At 37.5% G+C, this 18418-nt stretch overlaps 1 protein-coding gene across 2 annotated transcripts in view; it reads left to right on the top strand.

Annotated features, from left to right (window-relative positions):
• Window positions 1-18418, top strand: part of TTC39B (tetratricopeptide repeat domain 39B) — a 62364-nt gene that overhangs the window by 30809 nt on the left and 13137 nt on the right. For both annotated transcript variants that reach the window (XM_039363672.1, XM_039363673.1), the window contains 10 exons: window positions 1695-1799; window positions 2676-2807; window positions 3906-3982; window positions 6822-6889; window positions 11607-11671; window positions 14732-14837; window positions 15327-15392; window positions 16210-16318; window positions 17750-17817; window positions 17902-17961. In XM_039363672.1, coding sequence (XP_039219606.1) covers window positions 1695-1799; window positions 2676-2807; window positions 3906-3982; window positions 6822-6889; window positions 11607-11671; window positions 14732-14837; window positions 15327-15392; window positions 16210-16318; window positions 17750-17817; window positions 17902-17961 — 856 coding nt within the window. The remainder of the gene's footprint in view (window positions 1-1694; window positions 1800-2675; window positions 2808-3905; window positions 3983-6821; window positions 6890-11606; window positions 11672-14731; window positions 14838-15326; window positions 15393-16209; window positions 16319-17749; window positions 17818-17901; window positions 17962-18418) is intronic.

The raw sequence follows: 18418 nt of genomic DNA, 5'->3' as shown, positions 1-18418 counted from the left end.
TTCCTCTTGGTTCTACCCTACATTACAGGTTTCTTCTACTAATAGCTGTTTTCAGACAATTTCACTGGAAGTTTTTTTCATACATCCCTCCTCCACATATATGCATCTACATAAAGATGAAGAACTCATGTCCAGGCCCTTTGTATCTGAGATACATGGTCCAGCCATGAAGCATTCAGATATATGAACATATCTGAGCATCTCAATATAGAAAGCAATGTTATGGTCACCTTTCCAGTGCTATGCCATGACCAGAGTGGCCAGATGATATTAGACACTCCCACAATAGTCTGGTCTGTAAAGAAGTAGTAGTGGTAAACCATAAACCTGGCTATAGCAATGTCCTCCCTGATTGGCTCAGCTATATCTGAAACTTAACTTAAAAATAGCAATAAACACTGTCAAATCCCACTGGGGCAGCTACATTTAACCTATATGCACTGTAAGACAACATCTAACTTTTTGCAAGTGAGATGGGATAGACCCCCAATTTGTTAGTGATTTCTTCCTTTTAAAAAAAACAATAATTCTCTTTCTGCATGTTTTCACCCCTTTCACTGTAACAGTTCTGGTGAAGATCAACAAAGATTTAACCAACATCATTCTTATCTCACCTTAGTAGCCTCAGTAGCCATGGTTCACCCTGTTGCCTTGCCTTGTTGTACTATCTGATCCATTAGAACCATTTTTGTGTTCTGAGCCAAGGTCCCCTTTCTATCCATCAGGGACACATCTTCACATCTTGGAAGATTTAATTCTGTTACGTTTCTGGAACTTACACAGGCTACATTGGCTTTTTGGAGACCTCCGCCACAAGCTTTCCTATGCAGTAATTGCCACAGGAAAATCTTTTGAGGTCTTAAAGCTCTCTTAATCACATGGATTCCAAAGTCCAAAGAAATAAAGTGCCAGGAATCCCAGACTGAACATAATAGTGCAGATCAAAATTTTATGATTTCATTACCTACTTCTACTCATAGGATGAACTGAATAAGCAGTGTATATCAGCCTGTGTGGGAAGCATACAGGATACCAGCTTTGCCATTGCCAAAACAAGAACAGATGGAAATTCTCTCCCATTCCAGAAAGGATTGCTTTTTTAGCTCTTTATCTAGGACAAGCAGGAGAAAGAGGTGCAAGAATTGGAACACCAATTGCAGTATAAAAATAGAATGGCAGTTGCTGGAATTCTTTCATAATGGCATCTTAGCTTTTCTAAGCTTATGGGCACCAGTGATTCTGATTTCTTACCTATAATGAAGTGTCTAATTGTCCTTTTTTCTGGGGCTTCATTAGTCTGCTACAACATAAATGACAATTGTATAACATTCAGAAATTATATCATGCTGTACATATTTATAGATTACAATCTGCATCAATATATGAAATGTTATTTGGAATAATCAAATATATATCCATGATTTGAGGAGATGGGGCGAGGTAAGAAGTAGTACCACACGTACATTGCTCTCTCTGACCCTAAAATTTGAGAGGATAATACTCTATAAACTTGATAAAATGTTTACAAATCACAAATATTTTATGTTATAATAATTAGTCAATAGACTCTTCATTATTTCAATTTAATCTTGTCTATAGATCGGACACTGAGAAACTGATCATATTAAACAACAGAACAGTCTTAGTAATGATTTAAGTATAATGAATTTTTTTTCTGTTTGTGCATTTATTAGGGCTGCAAAAATGGACATAAAATGTGCTTTGGAAGAGTGCTCAATGGCAATAAATTTATTTCTTAATAATAAATTTTCAGAATCTCTGGAGTTACTTCGACCATGGTGAGTTTTGTTTGCTGGAGTTTTCATCTGGTAGCTAGAAATGTATTTAAGGCCTCTGAATAATACAACTTCAATTTCTGTTCTTGCCAAAAACATTTGTTTTGCAACTATTTAATCCGATTCTCAAACAGAATTTTTCAATCTGTCAGTGAGAGAAGGGTCCCTAAATTTTGCCTTAGGCATGATAATCAAATTTAGACCTTTGAATATCACTAAATACGGTTTTTCACCTGAGTCTGTTTCCCAGCAGAGGCACAAGGATTTCATGAAACAATATTGTATGATTTAAATTACTATTTTGTTATAAAATGTGATTTAAAAAATGAACTTTAATATACTCCTATTTGTATTTATTTTATAAAATATTTAAGATTTATTCATTTAGACTTGTCATTTTGTCAGAAAAACAAAATGTGTTTTGTTTTCAGCGTAAGTTTTTATTTTTCTTGATATAAAAAGGCTCAATTTTAATTATTAAAAATGGCATATTGATTTCTTGCCAGCACTAGCCTCGTGAGATAATTACTTTTATGGGAGGGAGGTCATCACAATATTGCAAGGTTTGGGAACCCCAGGCAAAAAGTGTTCCTGATTGTTTTCACTTAAAATTAATGACTATTTTAGCTCATATTTTGATGTATACTGGAATTCATATATTCTTTGAAAAGCAAATAACAAAAGTAATTGGACTCCAAAATAATTCCCAAATAAAGAAAATGCGTAATTTTAAGAATTTTATAGGGATAAATAGTCTTGGCTCAAAGCAGCATTTTACAAGTAAATTGTATTGTAAAGATTATGTAAAATTTCACTTTTGTTTTTGACAATCGTAATTGGCTTTCTTTTCACTGTCTTTATATTTTATTTTCAAAATAGGTCTAAAGATAGCATGTATCATGCCTTAGGTTTTAGTACTATATTAGTTTTTCAAGCAACAATGACATTTGAACAACAGGATATCCAGATGGGACTTTCTACATTGAAAGAAGCTTTACAAACTTGTCAAAAGTAAGATGGAACAATTTTTATGACATTCTTGCAGGACTGACATAATCAGGATTGGTATTATTTCATTACTAATGAAAAATATATGTTTGTTTGTTTGTATCCTGCCTTTATTATATGTACAAATAACTCAAGGCAGAGAATATATTCAACATCAGGTTCTCCTCCTATTTATTCCGCTACAAAAACCATATGAGATGAGTTGGGTGGAGAGAAAGTGACTGGCCCAAGGTCACCCTGCTGACTTTCATGGTAGAACTCTAGTTAATTTGGAAATAAAAAAGATATTTGTTATTTTAACGGAGAAGCTCAACATCTTTATTACTTATTGATGTTTATATAATTTTTTATAACAATGAAGTTGAATGAAAAAGAAATGGCAATTTTCAAATTTTAAATCTGCTCTTGACTCCATTGAAAAGTAAACCTAGATCTATTGTCTTTGCCTCTTCTTCTCAAAAGTAAGTAACGTCTTTGCTGCATTTTAAAACTTTACTGCAGATATTCCTCAGATGGTAACATTGCAGTAGCCAAGTAATTGAGATAGCTCTATCTAGAGCTTCTATTAGCTATCAAATCACATAGGGCTAATCTACATAACCTGCTTGTCCCAGAACAAGGAGGAAAAAATGCAGTGCATAGAGTAACTAGAACACTGTGTATGCCAATTCAAAGTAGCTTTTCAGGTTGCAGCTAATGGTGAGTGGGAGCGAAATTTCACCAAGGGAACCACCAGTCACAACCTTAAAACGTTGCAACTTAGAGGTATGGGGCACGCTATCCTGGAGGATATTAAGGGTGTACTGTGAGAATGATAAGATTTAGGGAAGCATTATTTATTCCTGGTGCCAAGATTGAAGGCAACACAGCAAAGCAGTTGTTAGAAGTGTCCATAATCTTTTGGCTCCGTTCCCTTATTCCCCTGACAGGTTGGCAGTTATGTTTGATTTGCATCATATTTTTGGAAATTATTTGGGCAATAGTACAATGTGTTTCCTGTACATTCAGTAGAGCACAACTTGTTTAGGGTTCTTTGTTTTTATGACAATTGCTTTAATTAAACAACAGGCTGAAAGTGTGTTTTTGTCATATATGTCACAGGTTTAGAAAAAGAAACACAGTGGTGGAATCATTATCCAATTTAGTTTCAAAACAGCCTGTAGATCAGCTGAGTGAAGGTAAGAAAAAATAGGGTGGGAGATTTTCTATTACAAGTTCTTTTTCTGATTTGATTGGATATATACGGGGTGTGAATGTGTGTGTGTGTTTGTATGTGTGTGTATATTCATACACACGCACACACAGGCAGACTTCCTATGATATGTGAGTTTTAGTCTATTTTGCAAAATGTACATCTTTTTCACTGTGAAAAATATGTACAACTTTTTGCAAAATAGTCTAAAGCTCAACTATCATGGGAGGTGTGCTTTATTTTTATTTAAAAGTATGTTTACCGTAACTTTTTTCACTTCTATAAAAAGAAAAAAAAAACTGCCCATATTATCAGCATACTTGAGTTCTGTTTTGATCTGCCTTTTGAAACATTGGTGTCAAAGGGTGAGAATCACACCTAAACTGATTCTGGATGGCAAGCAGTGTCAATGTTTATCCTTCAATATCCAAAAACCATGGGAACCTGAAAGTGAGTTACCAATAGTTAAATGTTTTAAAAAACTTAACATTTAATTTTAATGTTGGTTTAGGTGGTTTCAATATTTTCCATTCAATTAATAGGTCCCTTTCATTTCTTATATTGGCAATAATGTGTGGAGGGCATTTTAGGGCTTTATGTGCACAGGAAGACTTGCCTGAATATAATTTAGAGTTCAGTATTAATCAGCTCTCTAACTGACCAATGTTACAAGTTCTGAAATAACAGGTCTTATAAAACACCTATAAAATATTTAAGTCTGGCAATGATCCAAGTATTACTTTTATTACTCCCTTCACCAAAAACCCAGAACTGTCCCAATTAAGTCCAGCCACAAGCAGACCAATGCTAGTCCACAGAGCAATGGCCAATGAGTTCACAAGGCACCTGAAAGTTTTCCAGTCAAAATAAACCCACCAGGCAAAATTAAATCCACAGTACAAGAGGGTTCGCAAGGCAAGAAAAGTCCAGAGTTCACAGTCCAAATCTAAGTCAAGGCACAGTGTCAATCCAAAGCAAGGCAAGTATCACAACAGCCAGAAAACATACAGCTAGGAAATGAGCATGTTGTTCCCAGCATCATCTCCATTATTTGTGCCAAATAGTCATCTTCTGATACAGCCCATCAAGAAGTATGAGTATACTCACAAGCATACTCCTTGTGAGAAATCTGGCTGACCTTCTCTGCTCCTGCCTTTTCTCTGCCCTGTGAATTCTTAGATCAAGTGCAAAAGGCACCTGAAGCCTCATGGCTGTCCTGTTTCAGCTGTACTTCAGCCAATCCCTCTAAGATGGCTGTTGGAGCCATTGACCAACTCCCCTCCTAACATCTGGAGAGGTATCTGGAGAAGCATCCGGCGGAGTTATACACAGTAATTTGGAATGGTGCACTTCTGAATTTGCTTCCTTGTTCATCTATATCAGTGTTTCCCAAACTTGACAATTTTAAGGCATGTGGACTTCAACTCCCAGAATTCCACAGCCAGCGTTCTGGGAGTTGAAGTCCTCATGCCTTAAAATTGTCAAGTTTGGGAAACACTGATCTATATCAATCACACAATGTAACTATCAAAGAGCTGCAGTCTAGCTGCTACAATGAGTCTGCGACAGAGGTTACAAGAATGAGTGTTTTAACAGTATATAGACACTTTAAGTGGCCCCAAGTGTTCCAAACAAGCTATTAAGGATTAGGCAGGGTTGGAGAAATGATTAACACTTGTTGCATTTAAGCAATATCCTTCTGGATATAATAAGGGCCTATTAAATCCATACTTCAGGATTTACATTTTATTGTTTTATAAGGGTGCAATGGCCCATTTTATCATCCCTTATTCACCAAAGTACCCAGGCAATTCTGATCTATTTCATGTAAAATTAAATACACAAACAAGTATTCTGTTTCTCTGAAGATGGCCTAATTTGGTTATATGTTTGTAAAACTAAGTGCAATTTGATTGCTTTGATGATCTAGTTATAAAACTATTGTCACATTGGCTGTTGATTTGTTGCATTCTGATTAGTGACCATAGTACAGAACCAATATTGCTAAGTGTTGCCTTAAGTGTATATATGTTGTATACTCTATGTCTCCTTATAAGCCCTTCATGTGTATTCAACAAGTTTTTTTCTGAACAATTTGAATGGATTGCATGTATATCTATATTTTTATAACCAAACACAGTACACATTTTTATATTATTTCTTTAGATTTTCAGAACTTTAAGAACTGCCAAAAGAGTTAAAAGTCATCATTATTTCTGCAGGCTGAGTGCTAGATTTCCAAGTAAATATTAGTAGGTTCATCCTGTGATTAAACAAACAAACAAAAAAAAAACCACGCCAAACATCTTACACCACCCCAACATAAAAATCTTTCCAAAACCCTGGTTTAAATTTCAGGTACAAATTTTCCAGATGACTTAATAAGCCATGATTCCCTTGACCTCTATACCAGTAATGGCCTGGTTTATGAATTATTTTCAACTTTACTCAGAATTATTTTTATCTATGTAACATACTTCAAAAAATTATTTCGGATACCACATAATCTAAAAATGTTTGATTAAAAAATAATGTATATTATAGAAACAATAAAATAACATTGACATAAAACAAAATAGTTTGCAAAAATAGTAAAAGGACACATATATTCAGGGTTTGACTAAATAATAGGGAGAAAAGATCACTGGTTTAAAAAAATATCACAAAATTAAAGGTTAAAGTAAGAGAAATAACATTAGTCAATTTAAGAAACAATGTAAATATTTTGTGGAATATCTTTTGGTTTTTAGCATTTCTTGCTTCAATGCTAGATACTAAGATATATATATATATATACATATATTCATATATTTCTTTTTTAATAGACGAAATGCATGCAGAACTCTGTTATGCTGAATGTTTACTGCAGAAAGCAGTCTTGACATTTATACAGGTAATATTGTGTACAAGTAATATAGTTTGTGTATATATTGCCAATTTATTGGAATATGGGATATTATATAGGATATATAATATATATATATATGTTCAATGATGCAATCTTCGATCTCCGGGAAGAGTATACTCCAGTTATTTATTGTTAAAACAACATTTAAAACAATAAAAACAGTTATATACAAGAATTAAAACAACTTAGCTTTCGCTGGTCCTCTGCCAGTTCCTCAGAGTGGGGCTTAGGGGGTGGGGAAGTTCTTTTTATCCCCTTGCTGATCCAATTGCCTACTCATTGCCCTCGTGACAGGGCCACTCTTCCTGATTGCCTGTGACTGCCTTGACTGTTCCGCCCTCTCTTTTTTGCACTCTAACATTGTATTTTTCTGCTTTGTCATCCTTGTGCTGTCTCCCCCTCCCTGCGCTGTTATCACTGACACACTCCCCAATCCCTCCTCCTTACCCAATGCAAGGTGCCTCCTCCGATTCGGCACTACACGAATCCTGTTGGGCTGCTGATCTACCTGCCGTTTTTGCATACCATTGCCAGTTCCTATTTCAACTCCCTCCTCCAACCCCCCTCCTCTCCCAGCCTGCCGATTCATACACCCTTTGTTATCCATTCCTGTCATCCTTCCCCCCCTTCCTTCAACCCTCCCACCTGTTGATTAACATATTGCTCCTGCCTTTCATCGACCATTCTTATTGATGTTCTCTTCCTCAATATCTTTTCCTTCCTGATCCGCTGCTCTACCTGCTGTTCCTGTTTACCCTCCTCCCCCACTGTCCATCTTCCCCTCTCCAATGTCCTCCCCATCATCTGCTGACTTGCCTGTTGTTCATCCATTTCTGTCCATCCTCTCTTTTCTAACATTCCTCCTCCTCTGACCTGCCGTCCTACATGCTGTTCCCACATGCCAACATCCATTCCTGTTAAACCCTCCTTCTCAAGCTTTCCTCCCCCCCAATCTGCCGTCCTGCCTGCTATTCTCATCTGCCCTTCTCCTTTCCTATCAGTCCCCCCCTCTCCAATCCACTGCTCTGTTTGCTGTTTCTTCCAGCATTCTTCCTTCCCTTACCTGCTGTCCTACGTACTGTTCCCATCTACCGACCTGCGTTCCTGTTGGACTCTCCTTCCCAAACTTTCCCCCCCCAAAACTGCTGTCCTGCCTATTATTCCTGCCTGCCCTTCTCCATTCCTATCAACCCCACCCTCTCCTGTTTCCTCCCCCTCTCTAATCTGCAGCTCTACCTGCTGTTCCTGGCTATTCTCCTCCATTCGTACTCCCTTCTCAAATATCCCCTCTCCATCCGTGAATATGCTTCCAATCTTACGTGCCTCATCTTTTCTGTTCTTTTCTCTCTCCCCTTCTCTTTTGATCAGTCCCCTGGGGTCGGGCATACCCTTCCCCCGTATTCTGGGCCGTACGATCAATTCCGCTGTTCCCAAGAGTCTTCCCTGGTCCCCCTCTCCTTGCAGTCCCCCATCATATCCACCTTCTCTTCCTTTACTACCCTTACCTGTCTGTGACCCTAATATTCCCTCATCTGTCCCCACCTGTGATGTGTCTATGGGATCCTCCCTATGTCTAGTCATGTAGTGAATACCCCCCCCCCACCAGTCCTGGTTTCGCCTCTGACAATCGGCATCCGTCTCTTGACATGCTCTTCCTGTACTCTTAGTACCTGGTACGCCGAGGGCAGTTCTATACATCGGTTGATGGAGTCTGTGTTGGAGAACCAGGCCTCCTTTAGTAAACGTCCTCCTTTGGAGGCGTCCTGGGCAATGGCTTCTGCCTCCTTGAAATCAAAAGAATGTCCGGTATTAATCATGTGCGTCCATATTTGAGAGTATTGCTCCTGCCTTCTGACAGCCAATTTATGTTCATATATCCTAGTTTTTATTCGTTTGGCTGTCTCCCCCGTATAATTACATTGGCAGTCTTTGCAATGCACTCTGTATACGACCGCTGATCTTTCTTCCTTCGGCAATGGCTCTTTAGGGCGCATGACTTTCATCCGGAGTGTTTGATCAGGCCGGTGAGCAACTGTAATATTATAAGGTGCCAATATGCGCACTGTTGCTTCCGATACTCCCTGGACATACTGTATTGTTGTTCGGGCTATTGTCCCTGGATCATTCGGTGCCCTGCGGGGTTCTTGACGTTTGCTATACCTCCGAATGAAGCTAGTTGGGTAACCATTCCACTTACACACTTGATAAAGATGTGCACGCTCCCTCTGCTTAGACCTCCTGGTATTACAGTGCATGTCTATACGTGCAAATAGTGCCTAACGCATGAGATCTTATGGGCTGCTGGGTGATTGCTCATACAGTGCAACATCCTGTCGGTGTGAGTGGCTTTTCTATACACCGTCGTATGGAGGGCACCATTGATTTGACGTGTAACCAAAACGTCTAGGAAGGCCAAGCTACCATTGGCCTCCTCCTCCGCTGTGAATTGTATATCCGGGAATATTGAGTTGAGTTTCTCCATAAGGGCAGTTTTTCTTGCCCATTTGACGTTGACGAAAGTATCGTCCACATACCAGGCCCAAAACTCTGGTTGGTAGTCGGCCATGGCCCTGCTTTCCAAACACTGTAGGACTGCCTCCGCAATGACCCCCGAAATAGGGGATCCCATCGGCGTGCCCTTAATTTGTTCATATATTGTTCCTTGGAATATGAAGTACGTTTTCAAGCATAGCCGTAATAACCTGACAACATCTTCTATCCCAAGGGAACTTTGACTCCGTAGTCCTTTCAGTTGTAGTAGATCTTTTATAGTCATCATGGCCAATTCTTGCGGGATGGACGTGAATAGTGATGTTACGTCGAATGAGATCATAATCTCATCGTCCCGTATCCTCATCCTCTTTAGCCTCTGTAAGAATTCTTGTGAGGATTTCACAGTGGTTATATTGTCCTCCAGTAGGTGTTGTAACCTTCGACTTAGCCATTTAGCCAGACCAAACATGGGTGTGCCCCTAAGTGCCACAATGGGTCTCAATGGTGTCCCTTCCTTATGTATTTTGGGTAGGCCATAAAATCTCGCCATAGCCGAGTCCCTTGGCTGTATAGCTCTCAGATCTTCTTCATTTATTCCTCCACGTTTCTTAAGTCCATCTATGATCTTATTGAGTTGATTTTTCATGGACGTTGTGGGGTCAGTCCTAATTACTTTATAGGCACTGTTGTCATCTAGTAGGGTCTGGGCCTTGCCATTATACTCGGCTCTGTCCATGACAACCGTGGCCCTTCCCTTATCTGCTGGCAGGACCACGATGGAATTGTCCTTGCGCAGCTCTTCCAGGGCCTTTCTCTCCCCTGCCGGTAGTACATGGTGTTGTTTGTGGCCTGTAACTCGTTGTCTTATGGCATTCTTCTCTGTCTCACTAGTGGCCATACCTTGTATTGTTGGTTCTACGGCCGCAATAAAGTCAACGGGCTGGGCATCCCCCAAATTGAGGTCCGCACCCCATTGTAATAATCTGGTTTCTTCATCTGTGAGGTTTCTTGATGATAAATTGTGGACCAATCTGGAGTTCTGATTATGATTGTGCATTTGTCTCAGGGTCTCCATCTTCCTGTGGAGCGTTTCGGTCTTATTCCGACGTGCCCTATTCGTGCAGAGAAGAAATAGCATCCTGATGTTGAATATAAATCCTATTTCTACAGTTAATTAATATTCTGTCTTTGCTAGTGAACTTTGCTATCCTATATACGCAATTATATAAAAGCTTATGGTGAGTGCCAGGGGGCACTCTTTATCAGATTAGATATGGCTCTGATAAAGAACTGCAATAAGGAAGATACAATCAAGCAATAAAGCTAGGACAAGATCTTCTTTGCCTGTTATGTGCCAAAATATCACAGCTTGCTAAACAGGCTGGTTGGGGCTTGCTGAATCTGGCAACTTGATAGTTATTCAAATAATATTTATTTGTTAGGAGTGAGAAACATGCCCAGAAGCCAAATCTCTACAATTAAGCCCTCTCTCTTTATCTTCAGTAAATATATATACAGGATCATCCTTGTAAACTGTCAAAGAACTCAGTAAATAGTAAAATAACTTTACGATTATATTCTATTGAAGCTTTTGTATAGTCCTTGTACTGATGGAACTAAAGTATGTGTTCAGAGTCAGAATCTCTATCATTAAATATTTCTGTTTATCAAATTCATATTTAGGAATATCTTAAAATCAACAGTACAGTCTATTATAAATAAGTAGGACTGTACTTCATTGAAGCTTGATGTATTTCCTATATTTTCAAGATGAGCATATTTGATGTAAACTATTAAATAGTTATTACTAATTATGAATCATAATCAAAAGATTCTGGAAACACCAAGCTTTGTTGTCCATTATGTTATTATTGTAACTAATATTACAGTTCCTGTTGTTATTTCTATTATCATTTACTTTTAGCACTATCTAGTGTTATTATATGTTCTTTCAATTTGTTCCATAATGTTTTTGTTTCTCAGGGATTTCTTTAATGAATTCCCTTGGTTAAGAATAACTTTCACATTCTTCTATATATATTTAGGGTGTGTGCGTATATGAACATTTAATTTTTAAAGCTATTTTCAAAGTATACATTTTGTAGATATATTTATTCATTTTAAAAATCCATAAATGGGTATGATGTGTATACAACTGTACTATTTTATTCATTATTTAATTTAAAAAATATTTTTAAAAATATTCCAGGATGAAAATATGATCAGTTTCATCAAAGGTGGCTTGAAAATCAGAACAAGTTATCAAATATATAAGTACGTTTCTATAATACTTCACTTAGGCTGTGTATTATGTCTATTCATGTTTTATGTTTCAGTAAATTAATTCCCCATCATAGCTTGAAATAGTGGGGAAAAAAATTGCTGGATTAAAAAAATTATATCAGTTTGGCAGTGATTTTAGTCCTGCCCTTATTTACTCTCCTGTCCTTTAAAAATCATGCCAGATGGAAGAATGAAAACAAGAATAGAATATGACTATAAATTTACAAAGATAAGGCAGAACAAAACATAAATAATAATGATAAATCTATATATATTTGTATTGTTCTCTCTTGTTCTGATGCCAATGGTAATTGCTTGTGAATTACTTTCTATTGGCAAATCATTTCCATAACTTTATCAAGAAAACTGCAGGGATTAAGCTTGGCTCAGTGACATCCTTACTGCTAATTGCAAAGGTTATGACCAGTGCTTTTTTTGTAAAAAAAAAAAAAAAAGTGCTGGAAATCATACACGTCATACAGCCCGCCTTGCCTACCCTACAAGGTTCCATCCCAAAAAAGTGCCGTAACTCCGTTCTGGGCGTTCTATGACAAAAAAAAGCCCTGGTTATGGTTAAATCATATACTAAGCAGGGCCACAAGATAGCTAAGGTTACTTCCAATTGTGGTTCTGCCATTTAAAGTACAAAAGTTATTATATACAACATATAATATACAACATATATTCCTCCCTGATACAGCTGACAAAGTGAGAAACAGCCTGTGGCCTAGAGGTTAATACAGCTGCCTAATATGTACACAGCCCAGGTTCGAATTTCAGAAGGGTATGTCTGGCTGAAGAGAGTTAAGAATCTCGAACTAGCTATTTCAGTTCTCCCTTTATTCTTTGTTAGCAATCTAGGATTGCTAACTAGAAGCTCCTAGAATTGCTCCTAGAACAGTGGTTCTCAACCTTTTTAATGCTGCACCCCCAACCGGTCGTAAGTCGAGGACTACCCAACCAGTCGTAAATTGAGGACTTTCCCTGCCCGGGAGCGCTGTGCATGCGTGGTGCCGCCCCCTGCGCCAGCCGAGGTGTAGCTGGCAAGGGGCAGCGACGGCGCAGGGCGACCACCAGCTGGCTCAGCCCAAGGGGGGTAAGGCACCGGCCGGGCCCCACGCATGCCAGCAACCCTCCCTGCGCCCGCCGGCCTCCCACCTCCCACCCCTGGCCCTCTTTTACTTACATTTTTAGTAGTTGCTCAGCAGGGAGGGGTGGAAACTTCCAGACAGCTCGCCTTCGCTGCAGACAACTTGCAGCACTGTTTGCAGAATGGGACTTTTGGCAGGCTCAGCAGGGCAGAGACAGCCTTGACAATTCCTATTGGCTTTTGAAAGCCAATAGAATTAGACTCTATTCAAGAGAGTCTATTCTATTGGCTTTCAAAAGCCAATAGAATAAAAGGGAGTAGCACAGCTAAGGAAAAGGAGAGAAAAAAAAGGTGGACTGCGTTATATGATAATATCCGTAAAAATACGACTCCTGGGCATAATTATAATGAAAAATAAATAATATACGACCACCAGGAGGATCCAAGTAAGGAAATACTTTACTAAAACCAAGCTTTTGTTGGGAACTTCCAACATCGTCAGGGTTAAAGAGCCAGTTAACAAAGGTGACTTAAATAGGTTTAGCTAACATTTGCACTCGGCTCCTAGACCGCATCACCGGCCCTAGCCGGTCAATTTGTATTCCAGATGTTTCCTTTGTATTGCATTCTCTTCTGTCATTCTTTCAGATCTTCTTACCTGCTCTTTTATTGTCAATACTTAGGTTTGTCAACACCCTTATATCATCCTCCCTTCTGATAATATTTACTCTCATTTCATCTTTCCTTCTATTGCGGGTCTCAGGGGCATCTGATTTTCTCTTAGTACTGTCATCCATCCCACTGGGGCTCCAGGTACTTTTTCCCACCCCCTTTGATTGTGGATCGATGTTTTCTCCCTGTTCTGTGTTTCCCCTTCTCTCTTCCTTGCCCATACAGTAGTACTTGTCCGAGTGCTACGCACTTTGGCACTTATGCTCCCATCCCCCACCCTAACGGTCTCTGCATTAGCCATCTTCCGTTGTTCTATCTGTCGATGATCATTACTCCTGTCCAGAGCAGGCTTCCCACGCTCGCCCGGGAAGGGGTCTAGCTGCGAAATCCAGATTTCTTTTTTCTTGACAAAGAGTTAAAGAATTAAGTTGGGAGACTAATATGGCCATTTTGAGCTCATTCTGCTCTCATCAGTTAGCCACACCATTTATGGGATTCGAACCTGGGCAGTTTACATACTAGGCAGTGATTTAACCACCAAGCCACAGGCTCTCCTCCCCTCTTTGTCAGCTGAGTCAAGGGAGTATATACAGAAAGTTTTTCTGATTGATTACACCTTGGCATTTTAACTGCTATACTGCAGTTCTACTTTTTACAATCTCTTTTGCCTTGCAGCCCCCCAACTAGGGGCATTAAGCAGGCTCAAGTCGCTACTGCGAAATATTTTACAAATCCAGATTTCTTTTTTCTTGACAAAGAGTTAAAGAATTAAGTTGGGAGACTAATATGGCCATTTCGAGCTCATTCTGCTCTCATCAGTTAGCCACACCCTTTATGGGATTCGAACCTGGGCAGTTTACATACTAGGCAGTGATTTAACCACCAAGGCCCCCCCCCACACACATACATGTTGTTATAAATAACAAAAGTTATTATAGAAGACACACAATGTTTTGTTTCTATATAAAGAAGTAGGATCTTGGGTTAGATATGGGGGAAATTATACAGGTGTGCTATGGATATGAATGAGTCTACAAAACAGTATGAGAAATTATAAGCTCCTGACTGCCATTTTTCCTCATATCATCTACCCATTTAAATTAGCTAGGGATTGTAGCTAATATGAGATTATGCAGCCCAAAACAATTCATCTTCAGTCAGTGCAGCCCAGTCAAGTGACACCCATGATAGTAGGGTATAGTATGGTAAATTAAATCTCTGAAATAATAGTTGTTCATATTATCATTGCTGTTATCTAATTTAGCATGATTTGTTTTGTTAATCAAAAGGGAATGCCTTCAGGTTCTGCAGATGGCCCAAAGCAGCAAAATCAGGAATGAAATATTCCACCAGTTTGAAGGGGGTGTACAATTAGGAATAGGAGCTTTCAATCTGGTATGAGCATTCCTTCCAATGTGTAATCTAACTTTTGATGCATGAGCTATTTAAAATTATATTGTACCTTTCAAAACCTTATTGTGCTTTCATTATATCCTGTACAATTTTAAAAATATCTGTACATATACATCTTATGATTTGTGATTTTATTGTTTTACTTGAATGCAGAATTTCCTGAGGGTTTTTTTTTTGTGTGCTTTAATTGTTTTAGATTTATGTAGTTGTTCCTCTCACCATGATTCTGTGCAGAAAAGTTTAAACAAAATCTACACTATTAAACCATTAAATCATATAATTTGCTACATATACTTAAAAAAAAGAAATGCTGAATGTAAAAAATATAATATCAAGTCATTTGGACTTTACTAATGTTATCTGAAGGTTGTACTGAACATTTTTAAAGCTATAAAGCGATAACTTTTAAATATTTTTGTTTATCCTTTTGCATTAAAAACTGATGGAATCTTTGTTTTCCCTTTTTTGCAGATGCTGTCCCTTTTACCAGGAAGAATTCTCCGACTTCTTGAATTTATTGGGTTTTCAGGCAATAGGGTATTAAATTGAATTTCTATTGTTATATGAATTTTTAAAACACCTTACAAGCTCTGCTACTCAGGATAAGATTAAATAATTGATGCATCTGGATCATCTTCAGACCTCATTGACTATCTGACTATAGGGATATGATATGCAGATGTAAAACTTGACACAAAGTATTTAAATCTTTAGTTTTAAAATCTTCAATATTTTTCTTACTATGGCTTTTAATAAAGCAGATTTTTACAAATAATGGAATATAATTGCTGTCACTTGCCGTTAACAAAACTATTCTATTAACAGAGCTTACCCTTTGACTACTTTCTTTGTTTACTTTCTCTCCTTTCTCCAGTGAACAATGTATATATTTCCTCTCTGTCTCCTCTTTACTGTATAGCCCTGTGCCTGAAAGTGGAGGGAAAACAACAGTGTAGTCCATACTGACCCCACCTCTCTCTTGGGAGTGAGGTGTGAAGGCTTGAGAGGGGCCTTTATGTGCATTCACTTGAACACAAAAATAATTGCATTTTGATCCACGACCCTCTTTTTTTAGGTTGTGGCTCACAGAGAGATTTGTACTCACGCTTCAGCATGAGTACAAATCTTTACATGATCCACCACCTAAATAAAACAGGGTCATGAATCAAATAATATTCAGTACATTGAATAATCCATAGGACGTACATCACTTCACTTGCAAATGATACTGACAGTTAGAATCCTACCAACTGTGTCAAGTTCCTTTTTTGTATCTTTTCTTGAAATAATTGGCGTTCGTAAAAATGGCAGACTATTGTGATTTAACTTTGTACAATTTTGTGGCTGTTGACAGGAACTTGGTCTTCATCAGTTACGGGAAGGAGCTTCTGGTCCCACTTTACGAGCAGTAGTATCTACTTTTATCTTGTTGCTATATCACTGCTTTGTTTCATTAATCCTTGGTAAGAATTAAAAATGAATACCCAGTTGAAAAATAATTTAGCATATCACAAATTCTAATATAGTTCTTAATATGTATTTGTTTTATTTGTTTGTATTTTCAGCAACACCAGTGGCTATGTTTACAGTATGGAATGAATTTAAGTTAATAAATGAGTTAACGTTAGTGGCAGTTGGGCTGACCCAATTAACTATAATCTTGATTTAAAAAAAAAAAAGGGAACAAATTGTTCTACATAGGATGAAAAGTTCCTGCTCTCATGTTTTTTTGCTATTTTAACTTCATTTGATAGAAGCCTATCTGTAGCAGATCTTTGGAAGGAAATAAAGTAAGAATGACAAAGCAAAGAAATGTTTATTTATTTATAATTAAAAAGTAGAATTTTTTTTATAAACAATAGCATGATGGGGTTTGGAATTAGGCATGCCAATTTGAATCATTTTGATGCCTTTCAATTCAAAACATTTATATTATTAGGAATTCAAATAATATTCAGAGAATACAAATTAAATTAGCCCTGAACTTCCTTTATTAACTATATTCACAACAGTTTTTCTAATTGATCCTCTTTCTACATAAATGTTGATTCTTGATAGAAAAATAATACCTGTGCTCTGAGAGAATGAAACATTTTAATTTCCTTTTGGCTTTATTCCTATTTCGTCTTTCATTTTAACTGTGGCTCTAATAGTTTATTTCATTAAAAAAGCAAGAGGAAAAAAAATAAATCATATTTAAGCATTAAATCTGGAGGTTGGCTTTTTTTAAAAAAAAAACCACTAATGTTTGATTTCAACATAGTATCTTTCAGTGTTCTGCTTCAAGATGAATGTCTTCCTGTACTGTAATATTTTACTATACAAGTTGTCCTCGGCTCACAACCACAACTGAGCCCAAAGTTTCCATTGCTAAGTAAGACGCTTGTTAAGTGAGTTTTGCCCCATTTTACAGCCTTTTCTGACACCATTGTTAAGTGAATCATTGCAATTGTTCAGTTAGTAGTGGTTAGTTGACTTGTTAAGTGAGTCTGGCTTCCCCGTTGTCTTTGCTTGTCAGAAGATTGCAAAAACTGATCACATGATCCCGGGACACTGCAACCATCATAATACATGCTAGTTGCCAGGTATCCAAAGTTTGATCATGTGACCCTGGGGATGCTGCAACCATCATAAGTATGAAAAATGGCCATAAGTCACGTTTTTCGGTGCTGTTATAAATTTGAATGGTCACTAAAAGAACTGTTACAAGTCGAGGACTGCCTGTACTATGACAACTTTTATTACATTTCATTATAGTAAGCTTTCTTCTAATATTGTTTTCTAATAATACTATATATTACGTATTGTGTTCTAATAATACTATACATGAATTAACTTGTATGAACCTATAATATAGCCATCAATACTGAGAGAGGATGTTGATATTTCTATAGGAACAGGGGAAACCAACCTCGTTGAAGCAGAGACTCTTCTTCAACCTTTCCTTCAGAAGTTCCCAAAGGTTTTATTATTTCACATTGTTAAGTATTTTTTAAACTATGGTTAACATTTCTACCTCACTAACAAAGCTGCAATCTTTTTCAAGGGTGCCCTCGTTCTGTTTTACGATGCCAGAATCAACATACTAAAAGGAAATTTTGAAAAGGTAACGGCAGATTGCCCCCCTTTAAAATAAAGATTGAGGTTCTGTGTTAGTTATAAGAAAAATTTGCTCCCATGCTTAAAAAAAAAAATCAAGAGAAAAAATGGGAAGAGAAAAAGAAAACTTGAACACTGTTTGATAAAATGCTCATAAAGATCAATTTCAGTAATAACATTTCAGAATGGAATGAGCCAAAAAAAAAAAACCAAAACCCCTAGTTGTTACTCCACCAAGTTAGGGAATATCAGTATCAATAGCAATGTTAAGATTTACTTTTATAAGAAGCAAGTCCTCATATTTTCAGTTTTTCATGTGAGATGGCAAACCCTCATAAAAGTTTAACTTAGGTAAGAATCAAATATACCAATTCCTTGCTTGCTAAATCTGACCATTGTTGTAAAGCCCGTCTTAAAACTTGCATACAGACTTATTTAATCGTCAATTAATTAATATCCATTCC

The sequence above is a fragment of the Crotalus tigris genome, unplaced genomic scaffold (genome assembly GCF_016545835.1).
Source record: "Crotalus tigris isolate CLP2741 ecotype Arizona unplaced genomic scaffold, ASM1654583v1 scf7180000019563.1149672, whole genome shotgun sequence".
Taxonomy (NCBI): Eukaryota; Metazoa; Chordata; class Lepidosauria; order Squamata; family Viperidae; genus Crotalus; species Crotalus tigris.
The sequence above is the reverse complement of the archived record's forward strand: the minus strand, read 5'-3'. Positions and strand labels throughout refer to the sequence as shown.